This window comes from Crotalus tigris, unplaced genomic scaffold (assembly GCF_016545835.1).
Source record: "Crotalus tigris isolate CLP2741 ecotype Arizona unplaced genomic scaffold, ASM1654583v1 scf7180000019068.10715455, whole genome shotgun sequence".
In the NCBI taxonomy this organism is placed as follows: domain Eukaryota; kingdom Metazoa; phylum Chordata; class Lepidosauria; order Squamata; family Viperidae; genus Crotalus; species Crotalus tigris.
In genome coordinates this window covers 2,614,818-2,631,366 of record NW_024097358.1, presented here as the reverse complement: position 1 = coordinate 2,631,366, position 16,549 = coordinate 2,614,818, and the positions used below count along the sequence as shown (strand labels likewise).

Sequence of the window (16,549 nt, the reverse complement as noted above, 5' to 3'; positions counted from 1 at the left end):
TACAATTACTACTTCGGGTGGGGGGGAATGTAGATTTTTTGGGGCCTTTGTCTTTCTAATCCCATCAGCTCCAAGCTTTCTGGCTCTAGTCTAGTCTTTCTGAATAGGATGATCAAATCTGTATTTCTAAAAGCTGGTTTCTGCTTGGGGCAGAGAGACTTGAGGGGGGGGGAATGGTTTCTGCCTAAGTTTTTATTATTACTTTGGGGAAGTACAATATTCCGCCTTTTTAATATTCCCCAAAATATTTCTTTCTTGGATGTGTGTGTGTGTGCTGTCTTCCTACACTTTGAATAGTGTTTTTTCTTCTTCTTCTATGGATCTTGGCTGAGCCCAGAGAGCTTGTCTCGGTCTCTCAGGTGCAAACGCTCGGAGGGAGGCGGCATTGAAATGAAGGTCTCTGGAGATGCTCGGTCATCCAGGTCACGGTTGTCCCAAAGGTGCTTTTTTTCCAAGAAACAACTGAACTTTCTTGTTTCTCTTTGAAGACATTTTGCTTCTCATCCAGGAAGCTTCTTCAGCTCTTGACTGCATGCTAACTCCATTCCCCCCACCATCCACTCAGAGCTGAAGAGGCTTCTTGGATGAGAAACGAAAATATCTTCAAAAAAAGTCCAGCTGCCTCCTGAAAAAAAAAACACCTTTGGGACCTATGAAAACGAAGCCAGGCTTCCAGCAAGGCGGCCACAACGAGCCTCTTGTCCAGGGATCTTCCAACTTGGCCTTTTTATGACTTGTGGACTTCAACTCCCAGAATTCCTCAGCCAGGCACGCTGGCTGAGGAATTCTGGGAGTTGAAGTCCACACCTCTTAAAATGGCCGAGGTTGAGAAACACCAGTTTAGCTCTTTCTGAGTTAGCATTATTTTTCCCTTACATTATGTCAGGGGTGTTCAAACTTGACCCTTTTATGACCGGTGGACTTCAACTCCCAGAATGCCTCAGCAGGAATTCTGGGAGTTGAAGTCCACCAGTCATAAAAGGGCCATGTTTGAAGACTCCTGCTCTTCTCCGCACCCCCCCCCTTCGCGGAAGCGCCTCCGAGTTTCGAAGTTTACCGGAAGCGGAAGTTTGCATCCGCCGGCCAGGCGGGCGCCGCGCGGCATTGTGGGCCTTTGGCGGAAAGATGGCTCCCCTCAGCCGGGCGCTGCTCGCCGTCCGTACTTGGAGCCGCTTTTGCGCCGGCCGGCGGGCGCTTTCCGACGGGCCCAGCGCCACCTCGGGATGGAAGCTCTACGGGGCGCTTTGCCTGCAGCGGAGGCCGCTCCTCGCGCAGCTGCCCAGCCCGGAAGAGGAGGAAATGGCCGAGCTGACCCAGCAGGTGGGCGAGGCGTTGCTGGGGCTGAGCGCTGCCCGCGGACGTGGGGAGGGAGGCGGGCTGGGTTGCGAGGCTTCCTTGGAGCCGAGGCCTTGGAGGGGCGGGAGGAAGACCCTCCCTCCTTTTGTTTGGGGAACCGGGCAGCCCCAGTCCTTCCAGAAGCCGTTGGGGTCTCAGCCCTAGAAGGGAATGAATGGGGGAGCCCGGCGATGGGGCTTTGGGGGGGGGGTTCCTGCTGCGGGCATCTGGAGTCCTAGAGATGGGAAGGCCAGGAAAAAAAAACCCTTGAAAAATGGGGAGGTGGGACAGGATTTTTTCCCCGTTTTTTTTTCCCAACGGCTTTGAAAAAAAAACCAACAGAAAAATACTTTATTCCTCTCCCCCCCACAATTTTTTCAGTTTTTTTTCCCGCTCTGTTTCCCCCCTCCCTCCCCCAATTTTTCTGGTTTGTTTTCCAGGCCTTCCCATCTCTTAATTCCTGGACCACCGGCTTCAAGCAAGGGTTCAGTTTGGGGTTTCTTTGGCAGTCTTGACTCCTGGCGACTGTTGGGAGAAACAAGAGAACTCTTGGCGAGATTCCAGAAGGGGCTTTTGCCATTGCCTGCTTCTTAGGCCCGAGAGAAAGGGACTGGCCCAAGGTCACCCAGCTAGATCCAGGCCTCAGTGAGGACTAGCACTCAGTTTGTACCTCCTTACTAGCAGTGATGATGTTACCTAGTTAGGGTAATGAAAGGTCTGCAAGAAAACAAGCAAGCACACCAAACTGGCTCCCAAGGGCTCATTTCATCTAGTGATACCCCCAAATCACCTTTGTGGGTTGAAATCCCCTTGGTCCATCTGGAAGAAGCCCAAGAGTGCAGGATTCCCAGTGCAGAGGCCAAGAAACTGGGGCATCTTAGAGAGCTTTTCCCAGAATATGGACTTGGAGCAGGTTTGGCTCCCAGATCCTATTGTTTCATCATGAATGAAGGCGGATATACATATCCCAGGATAATGTTGCAGGATAATAATTGTTTCATCCTTATTGACTGTCTCATGATGTTTGGGGGAAGGAATTGGGGGAGGTTGATCCCACAGAGGCCAATGTGACTTGAAACCCAATTAGCTGTCATTCTCTGCTGTAAATCGATGTTTCGTAAAGTGTGTTTCAAGAACCCCTGGGAGTCTGTGAAATCAAAATTATTTGTCAGATATTGAAGGCATTTTCAAAAACTTGAAACAATGTCACTATTTTGCCACTCATTATTTTGTATTAGTTAAAAATACAGGCATTTTTCATGAAATGTATTTCATTGTTTATGTAAATACCTAATGGGTTTAATGTTATTTTTACAGGAGTCTGTGAATGTTTCAATTTTAATTTTTGATATGATAAATGTTGATAAATATGATCCATATAAATAGAAGCTCAGGAAAGGGGTCCTGGGAGCAAAAGGTTTAAGAAGCACTGATCTAAACTACAGTAGTATTGTCAACATTGTGTTCCTAAAGCTTTCCATAACTGGAAAGTACAATAATGCCTGTAAACATATCTTTCTCTGAAGAAAGGGCCTTCTAAGTTCTTTGGTAGAGTGACAAGTGAGACTTAAAATATGAAAGCATGAGAACTATTGCTGTGGAGATTCTCAACCTAGATGGACCAATATATAGTGCTAAGCCATAATTTATTTAATTGTGATTTACTGAACTAGGATCACATGACAGGTTGTACCATAAACAAATGTCTGACTTTGGGATGGTCCAGGTTTGTAAATATTACTCTAAGGTGTGTGTACAAGCAAGCTGGAATCTACAACTTGTTTTTCTTTTCAGATAGAGGTAGAGAAAAGCTTGTATTCAGACCATGAACTCAGATGTTTCGCAGAGGATGAGCTTCTGCGTGAAAGGAATAAAGAAAAATACGATATTCCGGAGAAGGTTGTCCTGGTCCAAGATATTGAAGATGCATGGGAACAGAAGTTTCAGAAGTTCAAACCTGCCCCACGGATAACAGGTTCATATCCATGCTTTCCCCCGCTAACTTTGCTGAATATGTTTAGTTATAGCTGAATGTAAATTGGGAGAACTATGTGCTCCAGAAGACCATTGAAGGAGAAATCAGCATTTTTCAAGTCAGGTGCAAATATCACAGTCTTTTTTTTTTTTTAATCATTTTAGAGTACAACATTCCACAAAAACTTAAATTACAGAAAGGCAGATTCTGGTTTGAGAATTCGGTAGAAAGCTTCTTGGGCAATCCAATTTTAAGCAAGTCACTGGATGGGAATTGGGTGTTGAAATTGTCTCCATTACTACTTTCTAAAAAATAACTATAGATGCTGTTGCTATCACCTGAAGTAGGAAAGCATTGTGCAACCAGTTCAGTTTGTAATTACATCTGTCTTCCGTCTCTTGGTCATTTGTTCTTAGTGTAGCTCCTTTGGGCTGTTGAGTAGCTGAATACTTTTAATACTAAATTTCTTTCTGAGCAGAGGCTGACCAAAATGATGACCGGACCTCTTTGAACAGGAAGTTGGACCAGAATTTGATGCTGCTGGTTAAGCAGAAATTTGGAGAGGAAGATATATGGCTGTTGCCCCAGACAGAATGGCAACAAGGAGAGACGTTGCGAAACACAGTAGAACGGGTCTTAGTTACCCTTCCAGGTCAGTGACATATCTATATTCTTTAAAAATTTCTCTTCTTTTCCCTTCTCTTTCTTTATGTACTTTCAGTTTCCACATCTGTGTGTATTTTTAAGTTGTAAGCTTTTTGGGACAGAAAGCTATCCTTTCGTTTTGAAGGATCTTGTATATAGTGCTATCTGAATAATAATACCTCCGTAACTTTAGCAGTAGTTGCTTATTAAACGGTTTTGGATCATGGTGAAAGTTCGCTAACTGCCTGAATGTGTATTTTGTCTGTGAGAAGAAAAACAGATTTGTAAATGTTTGATGAAAAAAGCATTTTAAAAGGTCCCTACTGCAGTAAATCATTGATCTATAATCTCGACGTCGTGTTCTTAAATATATACTGTGTTTCCCCGAAAGCAAGACCTACCCCCCAAATAAACCCTATCTTGATTTTGGGGGGTGGGCCTAATATAAATCATACCCCAAAAATAAGCCCTACTTTGGGACGAGGCACACACCTAAAAATCAAGCTGGGGTGGGGGTTGAGCTGCCCCACGCACCCTGCACCCGCTTACCTGGCAGTCAGGCCTCTCCTTGCCAGTCCACCTCTTCTGCGGTGTCCCCAGGCTTGCATTACACGGTCAGAGGCCTTTCCAGAAGGCCTCTGCAGCCGAGAACCGAGCTATGGATTGAATCCATTACTTGGTTATTGGCTGCAGAGGCCTTCTGGAAAGGCCTTTGACTGCGAAATGCAGGCCGGAGCTCCACTCTCGGCTGTAGAATGAAGCTGCTCCTTTGGCCGCAGAAGAAGTGGACCAGCTAGGGGAGGGGCTGTCGGTGCCAGAGGTGAGTGGAAAATTTGTTATTTGTTATTTGTCTGTTAACCTCTTGAGAACCCAGCTATTGTGCATCATGAGCCATGGTTTATGAAACAACATGATGTGTGAATCCTATTCAGTTGCAGTGTAACCATATTAAATAGCAATAGCACTTAGATTTATATACCGCTTCACAGTGCTTCACAGCCCTCTCTAAGCGGTTTACCGAGCCAGCCTCTTGCCCCCAACAATCCGGGTCCTCATTTTACCGACCTCGGAAGGATGGAAGGCTGAATCAACCTTGAGCCTGTCAGGATGGAACCGCTGGCAGTGGGCAGAGTTTGCAATAGCACTCAGACTTATATACCGCTTCACAGTGCTTCACAGCCCTCTCTAAGCGGTTCACAGAATCAGCATATTGCCCCCAACAATCTGGGTCCTCATTTTACCAACCTCAGAAGGAAGGAAGGAAGAGTCAACCTTGAGCCGGTTAGGACCGAACTGCTGGCAGTGGGCAGAGTCAGCCTGCAATACTGCATTTTAATCACTGCACCACCATGGCAGAATGCCTTAGTACAATAGGAACTGTCAATATTTACAACTAAAGAAGCTTGGATGAGGAGCAAAACATCTTCAAAGAAAAACAAACAAACCAAGAAAGTCCGGTTATCTTTTGGAAAAAATATCTTTGGGACAACCATGGTCTGAATGATTTGAGAACCTCCATAGTCAATATTAAAAAGCATGTTGGAATTGAAGGGAAACGCTTTAAAGAAAGGGGGTTGTGGTAGGGGACAGGGATGAAAATATTGTTTGCTTTCATTGTATTCACCCGGTTGCTGCCTTTGTTTTTTTTCTTACCCATCTTCTGAACCTACCAAGGAATCCGGATGCAGGCCAAGTTCCTAGGAAATGCACCCTGTGGCTTTTACAAGTTCAAGTTCCCCAAGGCCATCCGCAGCGAGACCAACCCTGGAGGAAAAGTGTTCTTTTTCAAAGCCTTCTTGGAGGGCAACCCCCAGCTTTCATCCAAGGAGACAGTGGACTACTTGTGGGTCAGCAAAGGAGAGCTGGGGGACTACTTGAAACCTGCCTATCATTCCCAGGTTTCTCGGTTCTTAGTGGATATCTGAATCCTAAAGCTACTATTCCTCTTCTGTTCAGCATCAGGGTGGAAAGTAATGGGAGTGCCGTCACTTGAGTGGAGGAGACGGCACCACGTGCGCTTTGTATGTGTAGAAGCCACGTTGGGCCCAGGATAATAAGGATAATAAAATAAATGCTAAACAAGCAAGCCAAGAAATGGCAACATCTATGTTTTAAGCTGTCTGGTGTCTTCCTTTCTGCACAGTGCAAACAGCGGCCCACAGCTGGTAAGACTGCAGATTAAAGCTAGGCCAGGGGTCAGCAACCTTGGCTTTTTTATGACTCGTGGACTTCAACTCCCAGAATTCCTGAGTCAGCCATGCTGAGGGGAGAGGCAGAGGTTCCAAGCTGAGCCATACTGGCTCAGGAATTCTGGGAGTTGAAGTCCACGAGTCATAAAAGAGCCGAGATTGCCTACCCCTGCCCTAAAGGGTACCTCAAATTGTAAGCTTTGGGTATGCTCTCCTATTGTTTCTATGCTGACTCAGGAATTCTGGGAGTCAAGAGGACAGGCTATGCCATGAGGCAGGTGGATTGGAACAATCTAGCAGATGGAGAGATGGAATGGGCAGTGTGCCCTCTTCCTCCATAATTTGCTGGATTTAATGGTAGGCCACCTGTTTTCAATCGAGAGGGGCATCGTTTGATTTATGCACCATCCTGGAGCTGATCATGGCCTTTGGAGCATTCCCTCCGTAAATGAGTAACGAAAGAAACTTTTGCTGCATTCACACATCCCTGTCAGCTGAACCAAGCTCTCAGTTCTCGTTGGATTTGCAAGTGAATCTGAATCACAAACTATAGTACTTGATCAAATGATACACATTCAGGGTGTTTTATGTTATTTTGTCCCCCCCCCCAATCATCCTCCTGTGTTTGCCAGGTTGTTTGCGGATGGGGACTTCTGGAAAGTGTTGCTACCACAATGGAGTAGCATACAGTGTGGGCTTGCATAAGTCGAGCTGTGTGGCCATTGGAAGGGAGAGATCTCACTCCCTTTCCTAATATGCCATTGTGCCAAGGGAAGGGCGTGCGTGCCTGTCACAGTCTCCCCTGGTGCGTTGCAGACTATGGAGGGAAAAAGTCCAAATATAAGGCATCCACTTGGTTGAGCACAAGGCAAATTTGAGATTGAGTTTTGTTCTTTACAAGGAAGCAGGGTATGTTTTCGGTAGAAACTCAGGTGCTCTTTAGCTGGCAAATGAGAACTGATTAGTGGATGCATTTTTGGTCTGATTGGTCTCCTTATTAAGGAGCAATCTCTGGTAGGTTTGCCAACTGTTTCCAAACCTTGTAGACTTGCAAAGAAATCACTTCAACAACATCCTTGTTACCTGAAAGAGTCGCCTGTTTAGTTCCTACTAAGAGCTGTGGTGGCACAGTAGTTAGAATGCAGTATTGTGAGCTAATTCTGCCCACTGCCAGCAGTTCGATCCTTGATTCAGCTTTCCATCCTTCTGAGGTTGGTAAAATGAGGACCCAGATTGTTGGGAGCAACATGCTGACTCTGTAAACAGTTTAGAGAGGGGCTGCAAAGCACTAGGAAGCGGTATATAAGTCTCAGTGCTATTGCTTTTTCTTTTTTCTTTAAAAAAAAACCCCACCATAGTTAAAAGATCTGGTCTTGAGATAGATAGAAGATATCATCTGGAACTGCAGAGGGAGACATGGCCAATTTTATTTGTGCGACCAAGGTTGTCTAGAGTACTGTTGTAATAATATCGAAACTCCAGGCTTATTGCTTCCTCTGGACAGTGGTGCAGAACAGAACATGATGAGTCTCCTAAAATGGATTCAAAGCAGAAGATGTTTATTCATAGTGGAATAGTATAGTTTGGGATCTCCTTTAATCATGAAACAACATCTTGTCTTCCTCCAGTAGTCTTTGGCCCCCTATAAATCAAATAAATTACCTTTTAGTGTCAGCTTCATCTCAGATTTGCAAGCAATAGGAAACAAAACAAACTCCCAGCTCTTAAAATAGGATGTTTGTAATCAGCACAGACATTTTTTGTCCTTTTTTTTTTTTGGCAGTAACGTGTGCACACACATACAAATAAAAAGGTCCACGATTCAATTACTTAAGTACCATTGCAGGGACTCCAAAAATAATGGAGTAATTGGCAGAGACATTAGATCATCCACTTGGGAGTTTGTCTTGCTAGTGCTCCCAGATTTTAAAAGAAGAAAAGGGGAAGAAGAAAAAAAAACACCCTTTAACCCATCCCCCCCATGCTGCAAGCTATCTAAAGTGCAGCATGTCAGCTTTTTATTTTGTAAAAACCAGCCTGCTGTTGCCAAGCTGTAGGGTTGCAATAAATAAAATAGACTTCTACAGCCTGCCGGAGCCCAGCCTTCCTGTGTTCTGAAAACACCCCGGGAGATTCCTTAGGGAACTCTGCTCAGCTGCTGAGAGTTGGACAGGCAGAGCAATTGCAGACTGTGGAGGAAAAATAAAAAGAGGTAAGGATGGATTTGAGCCAAAGAACTATAAATTAGTTTCCCAAGGTCTGCTATAACTAAAGCCTCTCCTGATGGGTGGGTGAGGAGAAGGAGGTTAAAAGCAGCAGTTAAGGGCAGGACGTGACACAAGTTTGTTTGTGTGCGTCCCCCCTGGCTTGGTTTGAGCCCTGATACAGTTGAGTGTGAAGCCTCTGGAGTGATACCAGATTTGGAGAGGGGTGAACAATGACTGTTGAGGCTTGACTAACTTGTGCCCCTTTTCCACTAGCTCAAAGTCACCCTGCCTGCTTTCATGTCTACAGTGGTAGAACTCTGTCTGTGTGTCTGTCTTTCTATATTTCTATCTCTATCTAGAGAAGGATGATTAGGGCAGAGGTCCCCAACCTTTTGGGCACCAGGGACCGGTTCCGTGGAGAGAGGTTTTTCCACGGACTGGAGGGTGCGTGGTTTTGTGTGCTGCCTGCATCCCATGGATGGGCCTTTGCTTGTTTGTGCGGCCCGATTGCTGGCATGCTGTGGCCCGGTACTGGTCCACGGACCAGGGGTTGGGGACCCCTGGATTAGGGGACTGGAGGCTAAAACATATGAGGAACGGCTGCTGGAATTGGGTATGTCTAGTTTAGTGAAGAGAAGGATGAGGGGGGACAGGATAGCAGTCTTCCAATATCTCAGGGGCTGCCCCAAAGAAGAGGGAGTCAAGCTATTCTCCAAAGTGCCTGAAGGCAGGACAAGAAGCAACGGATGGAAACTAATCAAGGAGAAAAGCAACCTGAAACTAAGGAGAAACTTCCTGACAGTGAGAACAATTAACCAGTGGAACAACCTGCCTCCAGAAGCGGTGAATGCTCCAACACTGGAAGTTTTTAAGAAGAACCTGGACAGCCATTTGTCCGAAATGGTGTAGGGTTTCCTGCCTGAGCAGGGGGTTGGTCTAGATGACCTTCCAACTATTATTATTATTATTGTTGTTGTTGTTGTTGTTGTTGTTGTTGTAGTCTCACCATAGGTATGAAAGTAGTCTGGGGAACCATACATAGACACTTTTGCCTCTCTGTGTTCAGGATTATGTATGTCTAATATCCAAATTTTCGATATTCAGCTGCCCGCAAAGCTTTATCTTCTTTTTCAAAGATGTCGGCCTTTTCTCTGGCTTTCCAAGATGAATTTTAGCCAGATCTCTTGCATTCCCCCCCCCTTGCCTCATCTACTTATAAAAAGCAGGGCTTATTCAAATCAAGCCCCATCTGTTATGTTTGCTTTACTGCACTCTTGCAGGATTGAGGAAAGTGGGGGAGAGAGTTAGTTATCTTGGCAGCCTTCTCCACATTTAAAATACACCGAGACTCTTTAAATAATAATAAAAAAAGTTTGGGTTGTAAATTCTTCCCTATCGGAAGCCTGCAGGCTTTTGGATGAGATATTTTTTTCCCCTTTCTTTCTTTTGCTGACCATTTCTGAGAATTGGGGCTTGTTTCCTTTCCTTTCTATAGTTGGCATCCGCGCTCAGAAAGGGGCCAGCGATGGAAAAAGGAATTCCATTCACGGGGGCCAGATGGCGCAGCCGTTCAAGGCAGGGATGCTCAAAAGCTTTCAAGCATCTCTTTCCCAGATTAAATATGCCTAATGAGGAATACCGGGTTGGCTGCCAAGGAACGCTTGCATAGTGAAAAGGATTGTGAGAAGTGTGTCACATTCCGTTCTGTTTCTGGAAAGCTTGGTCTAGGTGGTTTGACCTTCAATTATCCATGGGAACATTAGCCTTTCCCAAATTTGATGCCCTCCAGACACAATAACTCTTAGAATTCCCCATTCAGGATTAATGCCTCTCTGTCTGTCTGTCTGTCCGTCGGTCCATCCGTCCGTCTGTCCGTCCATCCGTCGGTCATTGGTCGGTCCGTCTGTCCGTCCATCCATCCATCATCTCTCTCTCTCTCTCCCCTCTCTCCCTCTCTCCCTTCCTCCCTCCCTCCCTCTCCTCCTCCTCCTCCTCCTCTTCCTCTTCTTCTTCTTCTTCTCCTCCTCCTCCTCCTCCTCCTCCTCCTCCTCCTCCTCCTTCTTCTTCTTCTTCTTCTTCCTCTCTCTCTCTCTCTCTCTCTCTCTCTCTCTCCCCCCCCCCCTTGGAATTGATCCCTCTGGTTCTAATGTTAGTAATTTGGTCTTATATTGTCTAGGGGATGGCTCCTCCTATATTACTTCTCAGGTTTCTAAATTTCTTTTAAGAGCTGTAACTATTAGAAGAGAACGTTGTTGTAATTCCCTTTAGCCAAGGCTTCTGGTGTTAACTGTTTGTGATTGTATTTTTCTTGTGTTTTCTTTTGTTGCACTTGCGTTTTGGTCTGTGACTGTAAAATAAAAATTATTATTATAAATGCTGATCCTGGATTGGTGGACAGTGGAAACCTGGGGAAGGAAAAAGAGGCTTTTACTATGCTGTGCTTTGCGCCAAAACCTCAGAAATGGCTTCGCTTCTGTGCCTGTATGGATCTGTCAGTAAAGTTTTACTCTTGGTAATAAAAACGTCCCAGGAGTTTTATTTCACTGTGCATGCCAACGGGATGGTTGACAGCTTGTCTGCCAATTCTGACTACTAAAGTTTACCCAGGGAGCTGGACTCTTTATTGGACAGTGACAGATTTTGACACTCAGTGGGAGAAATGCTGAGAAGTCATTGGCAAGAGCCATATCTGTCTTCTTCTTTTTTTTACAGGGGACATCAGGAAAGTGAGCCCTAACCTTCACATACGGTTTCAGCAAACGGAGAAAGGAGAATGTTGTTCCTCAAATCTGGTCCCAGGCTATTCCGAGGTGGCACAGCGGTCCTTCATATGCTCATTCTCCTTATTATGTTCCACCTTGGAGATTCAGATTCCCCCTTGCATTAAATTTTGGGAGCCCAGCTGAGATCTTGGCTTTCCGAAGGCTGGTGGGCTTTTGCAGCATCAGATACACTTCAGCTTTGCTGCCTGGTTTCCTCCTTTCATTTATCTCCTGCTGGGTGGGCTCCCTTCCTTTCATCTATCAAAGTAACGGCACATCATATTTATCAGGCCAGGAGCAAAAAGCAACGAAGTTGTCAGAATCCAATCATATTTCATCTTTAATTATCAAATATAGAAACTCCCAATTCTGCCTTCTCTGGATTCTGCCATAAGAGGGAGAGAAGGGGGAGAACAAAGGGGCTTTATGGCCCTCACTTCCTTCAGTAGACTTCAAAGAGCTGAATGCTGAATGTGTGTTTATTGTAACCTATTGTAACCTCAAAGTGTTAGCATCCAGAGAACATTAGCATTAACAAAGAAGAGTATTTGCCTTTCATGTAGTTATCTGAAGTCTCCATCCAGACGGAAGAAAGAAGAAACGGGGTGGAATTGGGATACTTGAAACTATCACTGGAAGGGGGGTTGATGGGTGGGACTACTGGGGAACCCCTTAAAACCTTGAATGGGAGAGCTTGGACCCCAAGTCCTGTCTAGCATGCCTGCAACCATTTTCTCTTAATAAAGGATTCCTGTTGGAAGAATTATTCCAAGAGTTCTGTCTTCTTAAGATGCAAAGTGGGGTGGGTCCTTACAGAAGTATAATTCTCATTTAATAGGGCAGATCAGACCCTCACGGTCCTCTGCTTCTCAACAACAGAAGCCTTCTTCTGATGGGTTTATCCAGAGTGTATGTTAGCACACTGCATGGGCTTCCTAGTTGGTGGGAGGGGGGGGGTGTAACAATATATTGAACTTGCAAAATAGTCTTTTGTGCCCAGATCCTAACTTGCAAAAAAAAAAAAAAAAAAAAAATAGCTTGAATTGGACACCAGGCCAAAAATAACAGAAAACAAAGTTGGAAAAGGCCTTGGAGATCTTAAACCCCCTGCTCAGACAGGAAACCCTATACCATTTCAGACAAATGGTTGTCCAATCTCTTCTTAAAAACCTCCAGTTTTGGAACATCCACTAATGTTACTATTTTCCTATTTTCCCTATAAAACAAACCCCTGTGAGATAGGTTGGGTTGAGGAAGAGGGATTGGCTCAAAGTGTCCCAGATAGCTTTGGTGCCTAAGGCAGGACTAGAACTCACCGTCTCCTGGTGATTGGCCCACCCAGGTGACTTTCATGCCTAAGATGGGACTAGCACTCAACGCTCTCCTGACAATTGGTCAAAGTCACCCAGTTGGCTTTCATGCCTAAGGTGGGAGTAGAACTCACTATCTCCTAGTCCAGTGGTTCTCAACCTTTTTAATACCACGACCCCCAACCGGTCGTAAGTCGAGGACTACTCAACCGGTCGTAAGTCAAGGACTACTCAACTGGTGCAGCACCGTTTGCAGAATGGGACTTTTGGCGGGCTCAGCAGGGCAGAGACAGCCTGGACAATTCCTATTGGCTTTTGAAAGCCAATAGAATTAGACTCTATTCAAGAGAGTCTATTCTATTGGCTTTCAAAAGCCAATAGAATAAAAGGGAGTAGCACAGCTAAGGAAAAAGGGGGAAAAAATGGCAGACTGCGTTGTTTGGCGACCCCCGTGAAATGGTCGTTTGACCCCAAATGGGGTCCCGACCCACAGGTTGAGAACCACTGTCCTAGTGGGAGGCCAGCATCTTAACCACTGGGCCAAACTGGCTCTCTTATCTTATGCTTCAAAGCCAGCTCAGTCATTAGGCAAAAAGAGGCAATTTACTGGAAAACTGGAAAAATTGGTTAAGGGGATCTGTGGGAAAGTAAAGAGGAAGCAGAGCCTCTCCGTTCTACTGTGAAAGCAGCAAGGTTTGCTTTGTGTGATTTTCACTGTTTATTTGATTGTTTGTTTGTTTATTCAATTTATAAGACTGCCAATTTCAAACAAGCGACTCTGAGACCTTTTGTTCCAGCTGAGTTTACTTTTTCCTCCTTCTCTTTTTCTTTATGTCCACATTTTTTTTTGGATTGTACACCTGAGAGCAAGGGCAGCCTTGTTACTGATCTTTATAAGCCACCCTGGGAACATTTTTCATCTGAACAGCAGTGTAAAAATAGTTTAAACAAATACAATCTTTCAGACGAGGCCATATGTTCCAATTGTCAGGGATAGTTCCACGTTCCAGATACCTTTTCCGTGAAACACACAGTTTTTCTTCATTTATCCCTATTTTTGCCTTGGGGATGCCTTTTAAATCTACATCTGTTGCAAGAGCTATCCTTTCGCAAGTTGCGATTTCATCGCCTGGGTCTCTCGAATTTAAAACTCTGAAAAGAGAAGGAGCACTTGATCTTGTTAATCACAGCCAGCTCCCAATTTTAGCATCCCCTTGGCATGGTTTTGGGGAAGCCAAGAAGGAAAGGAGAACGCCAACAAGAATGTTTTGCAACTTTTAGCCTACAGTTACACAAAATAAACACAAGGCAAAGCATAAAATACGTTGTTGCGGTGGGTGGAAAAATGTGCAGTTCAAAGAAGAGCAGATCAACAAATTGCATTAAGCTAGCTGGCGTATTAAATGATCGATTGCCATGGAAAAAAATAAGCTGGGTTGTACCCGTCTCTCGAATAGGGATCAAGTACATGCTTCAGATCGGCGTTTCTTTTGAGGATATAAAAACAAATATAGAAAGACTGCAAACACAGGTAGCGCTCGGCTTACCACCACAATTGAGCCCAACATTTCTGTGGCTAAGTGAGACATTTGTGAAGTGCGTTTTGCCCCATTTTATGACTTTTTCTCCCACAATTGTTAACTGAATCACCGCAGTTCTTAAGTTGATAAGATAAGATAAGATAAGATAACCTTTATTGTCATTTTTTTTACTGTGGGCACAACGGCACACATCAAAAATGAAATTTAGTTGCCCGCTCTCAAAGTGAAACATACATGACATACACCTAAACATACTATGAACAACATATATATAGACCCACACCCCTACATATACATAACAATAAGTATTAAATCCTGTCCATTTTGAATATATAATGGAAGGAGGAAGCTTGAGAGTTTGCAAGGTTAATGCCGTGTGGAATGAAACTCTGGCTGAATCTGGATGTTCTGCTACGGATACCACGAAGCCTCCTCCCAGAAGGGAACAAGGAAAACAGGTCGTGGAGAGGATGTGTAGCGTCCCAGACAATCTTACGGACCCTGCTCAAGCAACGCTTCTGTGCTATGTCCTGGATGGGAGGGAGGGAGCTGCCAATGATCTTTTCGGCCATCCTTACCACTCTCTGCACCGCCTTCCTGTCTGAAGCAGGGATGCCTCAAAACCAGACTGTGATGCTGTATGACAGGATGCTCTCGATCGTCCCCCTGTAGAAAGTGGTCAGGACAGGGGAAGGAAGATGTGCTTTTCTCATGCGACGCAGAAAATGCAGATGCTACTGTGCCGGCTTCCCCCATTGACTTTGCTTGTCAGAAGGTCACAAAAGGGGATCATATGATCCAGGGATAGCTGCAACTGTCATAAATATGAGCCAGTTGTTAAGCTTCTGATTTTTGATCACGTGACCATGGAGATGATGCAATAGTCGTAAGTGTGAAAATGGTCGAAAGCCACTTTTTTGAGTGCCTTTGTAACTTCGAACTGTCATTAAACAAACTGTTGTACTGTTTTTAATGGTCCTCTGGATTGTTTCGGACATGATGCAGTTGGTGCACTAAGAAGTGGGCACCCATTTTGGCCATTTCTGGATAAGGAGGCCTTGCTCTTGGTGACTCATGCCATTTTGACCTCGTAGCTGATCTACGGCACTGTAGTCTATTTGAGTCCACGCTTGAAGGCCAATACTTGAAAGTTTCTGTTCAGCATTCGGCACCCTGTGTAATTTCTGGATTTATTGGCATGACACCGTCACTGTGGGAGCCGTACTGGCTGCCAGTTGGTTTTTGGTTACAATTCAAGGTATGGGTTGTCACTGTTAAACATATGTATGGCTTAGAGTAGGGGTAGGCAACTTTGGATCTTTTATGACTCATGGACTTCAACTCCCAGAATTCCTGAGCCAGCCATGCGGAGTGGAAAGGGAGAGTTTCCAAGCTAAGCCATACTGGTGAAGGAATTCTGGGAATTGTGTTCTCCTTTGAGGAATTTAACTATCTTCTTGAACACATGAACACAGCTTGTGAACCTTAAATATCTATTTTTATGCCATTGGATGGACATGGTTACATCCATCATCATTTCCTTCTTATTTGAGAAGTGCCCCTGACCCAGTGTTCTGTTGAAGGTTATGACTTCAACTCCCAGATTCAGTATGTGCATTAACTCTATACCTCTAGATGGTGACAAGAGTCAACTGGTAAATCTCAATTATCTCATCCTTAAATACTACCACTACTACTAAATTGTAAATGTTCAGCCAAGTTTTGGTCATATTCTCAATGATTACTGGATTAAGAGCATATGACTCGAACTAGGATGCCATTATCAAATTTCCCAGCTTGTCGGTGTGATGGTGATTGGCGCACCGTACATGGCAAAGCTAGCATGTAGAGCACTTGACAAGAACCAGATCGCAATTGTCTGTCAGTTAGATAATGGAGTATAAACCAGCCGGCGTGTTTACCCAGGCCTAAGCCAGCATCCTACATTCCATCTTCTTCCTATTTCGCATTCTGCTCCTCTTACTTTTTTGGTGTAATATGGACACTTTCCAAAATTAATTTCAGCACTGACACATGGATAGTTTCCCACAGTGCTTACTAAGCAACTTTTCCCTGACAAGTTACTTTTGTTCAAATACTAACACAGTGCACCCAAGAGGAATCTAGAAGCTGCGAAGCCATCTCTGGATAATTGCTCTTTTGTGTGAGCTCCTGGGCAACAGTGACTTGCGAGGAAGGAAAACAAGACACGAACAGAAAGCTGTGTGATATTGTGCATGCTCTGTGTTCTTTACAAAGATCAAGCTCTGGTAATGCTACACCAGGGAAAAATTCAGAAAGGAAAATGTTGTTAGCATATAAATAGTGTCTGCTTTCATATATGACACAGATTTTTTTTTTAAAAAAAAAACCTGATTTGTTCCCTATACCATAATTTGCATGGTTCACATCGACTAATCCGTAACCATTATGGGTTTATAGATTATATATTACATACCACAATGACAGATTATACATTATATACAGATTACATATTATATACTTAATATATAGATTATAATAGATTATATATTATACACAGTGATGTGCTTTGGGTTTGCACGACAAAGTTAACTCCAAACAAG

General features: G+C 44.4%; 1 protein-coding gene across 1 annotated transcript; it reads left to right on the top strand.

Annotated features, from left to right (window-relative positions):
* Positions 1-1,094: 1,094 nt before the first annotated feature.
* Positions 1,095-6,062, top strand: MRPL46 (mitochondrial ribosomal protein L46). The gene is made up of 4 exons (XM_039359257.1): positions 1,095-1,320; positions 3,130-3,310; positions 3,789-3,962; positions 5,630-6,062. Exons 1-4 carry the CDS (start codon positions 1,126-1,128, stop codon positions 5,878-5,880), a joined length of 801 nt encoding a protein of 266 aa, XP_039215191.1. The 5' UTR covers positions 1,095-1,125; the 3' UTR covers positions 5,881-6,062.
* The last annotated feature ends 10,487 nt before the right edge of the window (positions 6,063-16,549 follow it).